General features: G+C 40.3%; 1 protein-coding gene across 1 annotated transcript; it reads left to right on the forward strand.

Annotated features, from left to right (window-relative positions):
* The first annotated feature begins 624 nt into the window (after positions 1-624).
* Positions 625-7,563, forward strand: SUMO3 (small ubiquitin like modifier 3). The gene is made up of 4 exons (XM_075180252.1): positions 625-796; positions 3,324-3,452; positions 4,297-4,368; positions 6,155-7,563. Exons 1-4 carry the CDS (start codon positions 776-778, stop codon positions 6,215-6,217), a joined length of 285 nt encoding a protein of 94 aa, XP_075036353.1. The 5' UTR covers positions 625-775; the 3' UTR covers positions 6,218-7,563.
* The last annotated feature ends 3,745 nt before the right edge of the window (positions 7,564-11,308 follow it).

Here is an 11,308-nt window from a genome sequence, read left to right on the forward strand (position 1 = left end):
TTGCATTAACGTGGACAGTGACTTCATGGTAATAAATACGTGCTGGAAGTGTTCTCTGTTGGAAACCATATATTAATTTCCTCTACAATCGGAAGCACCACATACAAGCGCCAATGTGACCCTTCCCTGTGCGTCAGGAAGAGCACAATGGAAGTTGTGCCGATGTTGTATAAATACATATCTCAGCATTCTAAGCGCAGAGCGATCGTCCTAATGGTGTCAGTGATAATTGTTCATAAGGTGGCGCAAGTGTCACCATTTTTACATACAGTCTCCTGAGTTTCTATTGGCTCTGTTCAAAACTGGCCAGCAGACTGCGCCATAGGCACCATGTCACGTTATTCTACCACTATTAGAAGATGTATTTGTTTTATTTTATCTTGGTGCACACGTTGGACATATTTGGAGGTCCCTCTGCCTTTGTCCTACTGGTTCCCTCACCACGAGGACAGTATCCCCATCCCCCACCTCGTGTTACATCACAGCATCATCGTCTCCCCCTCCCCCCTCATCGGTCTGAGCGCGCTCCCGTGCGATACCAGCGCGAGGGGGCGGGCGTATAGTCTAGAAGTGACGCAGTGAAGGGGGAGGGGATCGTCGTGCACGCGCATCGTGCACGCGCTCTGGTACCATGTGATTCTGCAGCACAAATTGCGGCGCGTTATAATGTGGGGGGTAACGCGCGTGCACGTGATAAGCGAGAGGGAGTGAGGAGAGAAGAAAAAAAAACCAGCGGCGAAAAAAGAGCGGGAGAGACAGACAGACAGACAGAACCATGTCGGAAGAGAAGCCTAAGGTAAGCCCGTAGCGCTGCGGTTACAGCCTAGAATAACGTAATGAGGTCCAGAGCGAGAGGTAAAGCTTAAGTCGAACGAAACGAGAATCCGCCGCCGGGCTGTAGGCCGCACGGCTGTAACTTGGCAGCAGCCGGCCGGGAGCGGAGGGACATAGTGTCTGCGGTGGGAAATAACCAGGGTCTTGGTTTCGGGTGGGGAGGACCTGGTGTGAGGGGAGGTTTGATTACAGAAGGGGTAGGTTATATCTATCACTGTCCCGGGATAATGCGCGCCAAAGCCGGCTTCCCGGTCACACGAGTGCCCGCCCTGCAGGCCGCCGCAGTCTTCCCTCTCTGCCTCCGTCCAGCACAGCAGAATCCTGTAGGAATGCCTTACACTGGTTTCAGTGACTTGTAAGGATTATCTAATGTGAAAGTTGTATATAAAGTGTGCTTCAATCGTTGTTGACGAATAATCGGCCAAATCGGCCTGGTCATGGAGATTATATTGTGTAAACTGAAAGATGTTGGGAAGCAACACTTTAAAACAAAGTAAATAACCTGCTGTCATTTTTCACAAACTAGGTATAAGGGCTTATTCTCATACACATTACTTCATATTATTTTTGTAATTCAATGCTTATGGCCTAAAATGCTTAAATCAAGGAGCTATATGTAAACACTCATAAAGCATATAGTGCAGCGCATGAAGTCTTTGAGAACACGCTTCTAATACGCCAGGAAAACATTACGTTATATTACAGCCTAGGAAAAACTGGTTGTGCATAATCCCCCCTTCCCTTCATTGCTGGAACCCTGGGGGTTGTAGTGTAGTAATGGTGGTAAAATTGATCCTAACATGGTATTTGCAGAAGAACATCCAATTTACTGCAGTTAAATTATTTAATATTTAAACAATTGCCATTATATTTGCTTTAGCCATCAGCCAACCTGTACTTGTTGGAGTAATGCACAGGTGCTTAGCATCTCCTTAGATATTAGTGAATGTTGCTTTATGTGCACATGGTCTCCTTTATTCTGAACAGTACACAGGTTGGAGTGGCTCCTTGGACCACCCACTCACTGTTTGCAGTATTTTTCAGGTTCCAGGCACATACACGTAACTGTGAAAGCTACTGCTCTCCGGAGCAGGGGAGCTCTGACACGGTAGCCATAAAGGAAAACCAGTTGCTAGTTGAAGGAACTCATTTACGAAAAATCATTTGCTGTATGTCTATAATACGTCTTGTCATGCATGAGCCAGTATCTGTTGACAGTACTTAAATTGTCACCCTACATTCGATGGCAGCATATATCCAGTGCTACTGGAATTGGCTGCAAGTTAGTTTTCTGATTCCATTGCTGTGCCCAGGAGCCAGATTAAATGGTATACAATAAGTGTTGTGTACCCCAATACGGAAACTTTCCACTTTGATCTTGGCACAGAAAACCCAGGCTGTAAACATAGCGCCAGGTTTCCATGATATTACAATGGAAGCCTTTGCTGGTTCCTGCTCTGTAAACAGCCCAATTTATCCATAAGGAGTTGGCAAAGATTCCATCTGTGCTTGAGTGGTGGCTACCAGCTAATAGTACCATTGGTGGGAGTTGTAGGCCCTTTCAGACTGGGGATGGCTATTTCTGAGCTTTGGTGAGCCCTTCCAGCTCTTTTCTCTGACTCTGCAGTTATAGATCACTGGTATATGACCTATTCCTAGCTGGCACACCATCTACCATTAGATTGCAAATAATTATTTTCACTGCAAAGACGAATTGATCAGCTTTCCACACTTGTACAAAAGTGCTACCAAAAGAGCTCAGTGTGTCCAAGAAAACTTTATAAAACATACATGGATAGGCTAAAAATAAACCTTATTCCCAGAAAGGGAGTGCATAGCCAAAACACAGTCTAGACTGCTTGTGAAGGTGCAAGAGCCCTCTGGTCTCTAGGTAGTTCAAGCAGTAACCACCTTTTAGCAATATAACAAATGTAAAATAGGTATTTATGCTAAAACTTAAACTTAACTTTAATATTTTATAATCTGTTATTTTGCCTATATAATATACTACTAGGCTTATCCACAGCTGTGCTTTACAACTGGGCAGCCCTTTATAATTGTATTTTATGTGTAACAGTCCTGAAACTGCTCAGTAGTTTTACCAGGCCTTTAGCACTTGTGACTTTTCAAAATTTAATTTTCTTCAGGAGCAAGATCGATGGCTAGGGTAAGAACCTGAGATGGCTTTGCATAGAAATTGTTTGCAGCGTGTAATGTCATGTGAATGTAAGTCCGGCTCACAATTTTGACTTCTCTAGAGGACTACACTGCAGCACTTGCTGAAATCTCAACTAGATTAGTGCTGAAGTTATGCAAATAGCTTGACATTTGGGGATATAGCTCGCAGTAGATGTAAAGTTGTGCCAGATAGAGATATATATATATATATATATATATATATATATATATATATATATATATATATGACACACGACACACTCCTACTTAAAATATATGAAACTCTTTTTTTTTTTTTTTTCCCCTTTCAGGAAGGTGTGAAGACTGAGAATGACCACATCAACCTTAAAGTGGCGGGACAGGATGGATCTGTGGTCCAATTCAAAATAAAACGACACACTCCTCTCAGCAAGTTAATGAAAGCATACTGTGACAGACAGGTATAAAACAGTAAAACAGCTCTATATTCTTCTGTTCATGCAAATCTGTGTGCTACTGTGGCAGTTGCTTACTGCTCTACTTTACCTTGTTCTGTGTGTGTTCTATTTACTGTATTTTCATCTATTTACCCTTCATATTTTGACAAAACTAATTTACTTTAGTGGGAGAAAAACTTAATGTGATTTCCATATGACACAAATCATTAGTGTAGTTCTAGCCTTCAAACAAACAGGATCTTTTTCTGCTTCTACACCAGAGTTTCTCAAGATGTTTCTGAGGATTTCTGTGTGGCGACAGATGAAATAATTATTGATGGCTTCAAATTTACTTTCACCTGTATCAATAAATTCCTCAAACATAAGATTTCCTGATTGTAGTTGCCCACAGCAACCAATTAGATCTGTAAGTCATTACAGTTCATAAAATGTCTAATTGCGATGGGCAACTTCACCTTTTCTGTTATCTGTGGAATGTTGTTTATAAATGTCACTTTGTCACATGAGTTGTTGTCAAGCTTGGTAACATGGACATGCTTGGGGACTGCTGGGAGCATCACTGGTTACAGCAATGCTCTGCATGTTTATTTACACCTGGGTGAGACTTACTCCACTATACTGTAAGATCATATGAAAGTTGAATAGATGTGCTATCGAAAGTGTCACCATTGCAGCAAAGAAAATTGTGCTTTAGGTATAATAAATAAGGTGTCAATTAGAAAAGTTAGCAACTGTACCACTGCAAACTAAGTAGGCCACAACTCTATATAAAACATAGTTCATGCATCCGACAAGTATCTTTGTTTCCGATTTGTGAACTCTAATGCATTTTGTGTTTTTATTGAAGGGTTTGGCAATGAGACAGATACGGTTCAGGTTTGATGGTCAGCCTATTAATGAAACAGACACCCCTGCACAGGTATGATCGTTGATTTCCTCTTACATTTCTTTCTTTGTTGAAATTATTTGTATCTTTATTAAATCTGCTGGGTTGGAACTGCAGCCCATTAAGAAAGAATAATCTTTCTGCGTATAGTGTTAGGAGTTCTGTTTGTCTGTTTACAGTGGTTGACTCTGCTTATTTTGTTTGCATCTTATGGGGCATATTCAATTCTTTGAATTCCCTGCAGCGTTAAAACTACCGTTATTATGGTAATAGTAAACTGGATTTCAACTCGCGGCTCAGGGAGCTGCGGGCTGAAATCCAGCGAGAAAACTACCGTAATAACGTTTTTTCCAAGCGACTATTGACCTCAATATTGGTAATAGTGAGTGGAGTGCGAGATTTTCGGCGTTTCCGCCGACAATTGAATGTGCCCCTATGAGGCAGGGGTTCTCTTGTGGTAATGATACCATTTAGCTTGTCAGTGGATGTAAGCTTTAACATTCTACTGCAGCATTTCTGGCTGTTTGGTCCTATGTTTTTTTAATGCTGTGTTTTGTAGAACAGTGTAGGCTCACACACGTAAACTTGCCTATTATATTCATTTTGAAAAGCATTTATGTATCCTGTTTATTTGCTAGTTTTTAAATTTTATATTTTAAACTTTTCCCTTTCTGGTAAGTATGCAAGCTAAGCTTAGTTTCAGGATGGTTCTTCCACATGCTGCATTTTTCTAGCAAAACAAATACATTAGAGGCCTCTGTTGTAACAGATAACATTTAGTGGGAAACTTGTATAAGTGTTATATAGAGTTATAAACATCTGCCCTTTTCCTGATGTAACATTCAGCACTCTAAAGTTGTCTGCAGTCACTTCAAAACTGTAACTGAATTGGTGGTATTGACTATTTGTCCATGTGCTCAAATTTATTTAGGATATATTTAAATAACATTTCCTAGTGTAACCTACAACCTTGTATAAATTTGACTTCTAATACCTTCATTTAACCTGGAGAACACTTTAGTCATCATCATCACCATTTATTTATATAGCGCCACTAATTCCGCAGCGCTGTACAGAGAACTCACTCACATCAGTTCCTGTCCCATTGGGGCTTACAGCCTAAATTCCCTAACACACACACAGAAAGACAGACAAACACAGACAGACTAGGGTCAATTTTTGATAGCAGCCAATTAACCTACCAGTATGTTTTTGGAGTGTGGGAGGAAACCGGAGCACCCGGAGGAAACCCACGCAAACACGGGGAGAACATACAAACTCCTCAAAGATAAGGCCATGGTGGGGAATTGAACTCATGACCCCCGTGATGTAAGGCAGAAGTGCTAACCACTAAGCCACCGTGCTGCATCTCATACAGTTGCAATTGACGAATGTAGAAGGTCAAACTTTTATTACATAATCCATCAGTAGTTTAAACACTACAGATTCTATGCAACTTACATGGTGAAAACAACTGCTGAATTATACCCCCGGGTAACTTAATGTGGGATGTGCAAATGCCCATGGCGCAACACCACCCGCTACCTCCCCGTAACCTAGGAATACATAAGTGCGGTGCTGCCACAGTGCAGCACTGTTAGCACCTGGCTCCCGACAGTTCGGTCAAAGTTCCACGGGGCTAAACAGTGACACTTACAGGACTTTGATCTGAGCCCAAGATTGCAAAGTATTTGCCGGGGTGAAAATATATGCACTCATTTCTCTTATTTTCTATAGAAAATATTGTCTAAGAGGTAGAACCTAGATATGTACTGGAAGCATGCTTTGTTCTAATGTCTGTCTGGATTTTGTCCCATAGCTGGAGATGGAAGATGAAGATACTATTGATGTCTTTCAACAACAGACGGGTGGCATGTGCTAAGCAAGCTCTCTCATTAATATGGAAGGAGCCCAATAAGCCTTCGTGCACCTAACTTCCCACCTCCGCCCTTCGTTCAATGACATGTTGATTACTCATTTTTGGAAACGTTAGTGGACTCTTCAGAATTTTTTTTTTTCTGATTTAACTACTTTCTTCTTGCCCTACCTGCAAGCGTTGGATGTTTTGTTGTAAAGAGGGCCAATATCAAGAATCATTATTTCCTACATAAAGTGGTTTTGTTTTCTTGTATTTTATTATTGTGTGGCACTGTTTTCATTTTTTTTTTACAGCAGTTTTACTGTTTTGAGGAATTTGATTTCTTTTCTTCCTTTTTTTTTTTTGTTTGTGTGTTCCGTATGTAAATAGTTGCGCAAGGTCCCTGTTGGAATCATTAGTCTGCCCACAAAGTCAACTGAAAAGGATCTTGGTTTGGGAAGGAGGGTATGGGAAGGTAATATGTGCTTTTATTACAAAAATGATGAAGTAGACGTTTGGGTTACTTGAGTCAGATTTCATGGGCTCTATAAAAGACCTTCATATTGATGCAGGTTTAGGAATAGTTGATATTTTGGGTACTGATCTTCATCTGACATATTGAGGGACGCATACAACCTGCTCTCATTTGATTGTTTAGCTGCACAAATATAATACTGCCATTATATGAAAGATGTTCAAAACCATGTCTTTCCATCATTGATGATGTAATTAAACTGGCCCAATCTTGTCTAGATTGTTCCTGTTCGTTAATGCAGCGATCAAGTTTTTTCCTTTACAATAGTTGGTCCTTTTTAAGTGAACCTGCTGCTAAACAAAACCAGTACGCTATTAAGTTCCTTTTGTCTTAATTATACAAGCCAATTCAAATGCTAAAAATGCATACTGTACATGACCTTTTCAGGGCAAGACTTCTCTAATAGTAACAGTTGGTTTTTTTTTATCCTAAGAGAACTGTAGTTAAGACTGACTCCATTTGTACAGTAGCATGCCTTTTTATTATTTAAATGCCCGCTTCTTTTAAAATTCCTGTTCAAACATGTTTCTGATACAGAACAACAATTTGTGTGCTCACAGGTTTAACTTTGACATTAATGGTATTTGGCTATCTGAGTGGCATTTAGTAATAACGAATTGGAAATCAGTTATCCTAATGTTTAAATGAACTGTTGTATTCCAGTACCAAGAATTACATGCCAGTTGAGTAATTTAAAACTTTCTCGTGGTAGGATTCTTTTTTGTCATTCTCATTAGTCTCTACAGTGTGGCCTCATTTTATTTTTATTTTTTAATCCTTCTATATCTGCTGGATAAATATTATTTCAACTACAAAATAAAGAGACATCAATCTATTTTTCTTTGTAACAATTGTATTGTACATGAGTGAATAATTTAAATGTTAATGAAACTGTTCTTTTAGTTTTTCAGAAAGCAAGTTCTCTCAAATGTAATTTCTTGAACTTGCACTGAAGCACCGGGTTGCCTCTTATAATAGTTTAAAGTAACAAAAAAATAAAGCTGTAAAAGTTGTAGAAATGCATTTTAAATGCAGCTCTTGAAGGACACTGAAGGAAACCTTTTATAGGTTTATAAATGAAGCCATATCTTGCATTTGGCTACCTGGCAAAGGCACATCCAATGACTAATTGCTAGGATTTTGACTGATCTATCAGATGTTGATCAGGATCGACTGTTAAGCGATTACAGTCTGTTGCACTAATGGTGCCCTATTAGATCAATCCATTTGACCTGAGCACCAAATGGACAAATCTTTCAGATTTACTACTAAATGTAATTTACATGCATGGATAAAGCTGTCCCCTGGGCTGATTGGCTATTGTATGACTGTTTAAAGCTACATTGCTTTCTAATCACCAAATTCCTTCCCTCCATGCAGCCATTTTTCCAGTGGTTACTGTGGGTGTGTATTAATGGGGGGGGGGGGGGGTGACAGTAACATATGTATGTTACTGTCACAAGGTCTTCTTAGTCTGTTCACTTGTTTTTAGTGTTTCTTTTAATGGTTTAAATGCTATTTACCTGTTCAGTTGAATGACTCAGCATAGTTAGTTACCCAGCTGATTTTGTGGGATGTCCTAAAACTCACTGTTCAGTTTTATTGTTTTGTTTTTATTTCCGTAAACAGTAAATGGTTCGGTATACTGTTCCTGCTGTATGTCTTGTTACTGTTTTTAAACCATCACAATGCTTCTGCATCAATATAAAGTAAAGCCCTTTTTAGGTCAATGTTATGTTTACCATGAGCACATGGGTATGTTTTTAATGAAATCAAGGAATGCACACCCAATGCATAGGGTAGGGGTATCTTGTATAAATACTGTATTTAATGCATAAAGACATAAGCATCCATTGGGGATGGGGGGTTTTAGATGGGCTACACCAAAGGCATACACTGCTCAACCTGGCTTGAGCTCATTATTTGCTAATATCAGCGTGTCATTGCTCAATCTGTTTCCTGATCTTCATACCAGGCAATAAAACAAAACTGTCAGAATGTGAAGTGTGAGATATAAGCATCAGTTGTGATCCGAGTGCTGTGAATACTTAAAGGTCCATTCCAGTTTTGGTGAAATGCTTTTGCCTAAGGTACCCTATCACAAAATATTACTTAACTGGTGTCTGATATTCCACCATGTCTTGGTGATGTCAGCCTTGTTTTGACAATGCTCCTTTCTCCTGTTGAGATTACTTTTTTTTTTTTGGTACTCCCCATACAGACAGTTTTTTTGACCCCCAACACTGACTGCAGGAGTGAGGACTCTAAACTCCTTGTTTTCATGTCTTCAAGACTGAACATTATTAGGGTTTAGATACAGAAATAAGGTTCCTCAATTTTCTTAGTAACCGGTTGGCTGCTTCAAACAAAAAGGTAAGTAGGTTTAATAGACTTTGTGTTTGAATAGTTTAGTTCTCTTATGGATTATAGTAATACAAAAAGGGCAAAGGTTAGGCTATGGTAACACAATGCAATTTAAGTTTCCTATATAAATGCATCGTTAAAAAAAAAAATTGCAAACATTCCTTTATGATGTATTGAGTAGGACTAAAGTTGTATGAATGGAAAAACACACGCTAGAGCAGTGGTTCCTGAACTTTCACAGTTCGAAGCACCCTTAGACTCTCCATAATGTTTTCAAGGCACCCCAAAGTCCAAATAATTACAGGCTAGTCCCGATTTTTAAGTAGTTGGGTCAAAATAACAAGTGTTAAGGTCAGGATAGAAATACTTATACTCATTTTCTTCACTAGCACGCTTCTTTCCAGTGTTCAAAAATGTTTCCATTTTTTGTGCAAGAAAATTATTCTGTCCTGAAGCAATCACAAAAAATAATTTAATGCAAGTCAAATCCTGTGTAGCTTCTATACGAGAAGTAAAACTGCGCTTCTAAGAAGCAACACCACACAAATAGCAGGAACAGTGCAGGGTGACACCCCACAATAGTGTCGCCATAGTATTGCTGTATATGTACAAAGTATATTCCCCACTGATGGCTGCAGCAGTTTTTGGTCACCTAAATTAATGAGGGGAGCGCTTGCCTATCCCGCTCACTGCCGGCTGTGGCACCCTAGGGAGCCGCGACGTACTGTTTGGGAATCGCTGCGCTAGTGGATGACAATGGAATCCTGCCTCTTGAGTTGCAGTAGTACATTTGTATTTCAATGCATTGGTGTCAAGAAATATATTAAAAAGAGTGGATTTTAAATGTAATGTAATTTTGTGTGAAAATAACAATAAAAAGACAGTGGCTGTTTGATCAAGAATCCGGGCCGGATTAAGGGAATGGAGGCCCCTGGGCCAAGGGGGCCTCCATTCCCCCGTGAGGGCTCCCCCCGGTGAGCTGAAGCCGCCTCCAAGGCACTTACCTCCTCCTGGCATTGCAGTCCTTCCCCGGTGCGCTGTACGCTCCTTACTGAGGAAATCTAGTGAGAGTGAGACTCATGAGATCTCAGTAAGGAGACTACAGCGCACCGGGGAAGGCCCGCAGTGAAAGTGCTGAGCTCATTGATCGCCCTGGGGGCGCCCCTGCCCCCGACCGATCAATAATGCTGCTGAGCACTTTCAAGGGCCCCCCGGTTGCCCGAGGCCCCTGGGCTGTAGCCCAGTTAGCCCTAGGGTTAATCCGGCCCTGTCAAGAATACATTCTCCTCCCGTTGAATGCCATTGTACTAATACTTAGTGATTGCCGTCTCACACTTTGGATGCCATCGCCATAATTCCTACAGTGGGGCAGGTACCAATCAGCACTGTTACTAGCTGCACCTAAAAACTTCAGTGAGCTACTCCACTTGTAGGAAATAAGGTGTCCTGTCTTCAAGTGTTGAGAAAATGTCTCAAAGGGCATGTGGTGTCACAGTGAGCAGCTGTTGTCAGCAGGCATACTTGTGATGTGGTCAGCAGGGTTTACTATAGGAATGAGAGAGATTGACCCAGATCAATGTCCAGTGCCCATAGTGGAAGCACATGTATTTACATGTTCTAAGCCTACTGTATTGCATATTAAATCCATTTTAACAGGTAAAGAAAGGAAGGGGGGGGGGGGGAGTGAAACACAACCACTTATATATTCATTTTGTTATGGTCAACAAACTGCCCAAAACTCACATAAAATACTTGTGTGGTATCTAACTGGTAGTGTCAGAAAATAATTAGTGAGATATTTCTTGATTTCTGTTCCAGAAAATAGCTAAGAGACAAAGTAAAGTACTTTTCTCTGATACCCAAGTACAGCTATATTTATTTTATTGTGGTTTCACATGAATGCCCTATCTGTCCCACAAACAGCATATAATTTGCTTGGGTAGAGTGAAAAAAAATTACTCAGAAGACTTATAAAGTAAATATAGTAGGGGTACCTCCTGTGCATAGACTTCAAATGCCAAAGCTGTTAAATAAGGGCAGTTGTACAGTCCATATTTTGTTTAGATTATTATGGACTTCATTTTGTTAAGATTAAGCTTTTCTATGTAGCCCGACCATTGGGTGACATAGATGTTTTCTCTGGCTTCCCACTGTTTCAGCAGGATTAGTTTCTAAAGGAAATAGTTGGTCTGGTGTCCCATAGATGTTCCTCATGA

Source organism: Mixophyes fleayi, chromosome 7, assembly GCF_038048845.1.
Source record: "Mixophyes fleayi isolate aMixFle1 chromosome 7, aMixFle1.hap1, whole genome shotgun sequence".
NCBI classification, from domain to species: Eukaryota; Metazoa; Chordata; class Amphibia; order Anura; family Limnodynastidae; genus Mixophyes; species Mixophyes fleayi.

What these genes read in the sequence shown, in the direction of transcription:
- SUMO3 (XM_075180252.1), top strand. Translation starts at nt 776, where the DNA reads ATGTCGGAAGAGAAGCCTAAG. An exon ending in TGTCGGAAGAGAAGCCTAAG is followed by an intron (nt 797 to 3,323) that starts GTAAGCCCGTAG and finishes TTCCCCTTTCAG; the next exon opens with GAAGGTGTGAAGACTGAGAA. An exon ending in AAGCATACTGTGACAGACAG is followed by an intron (nt 3,453 to 4,296) that starts GTATAAAACAGT and finishes TTTTTATTGAAG; the next exon opens with GGTTTGGCAATGAGACAGAT.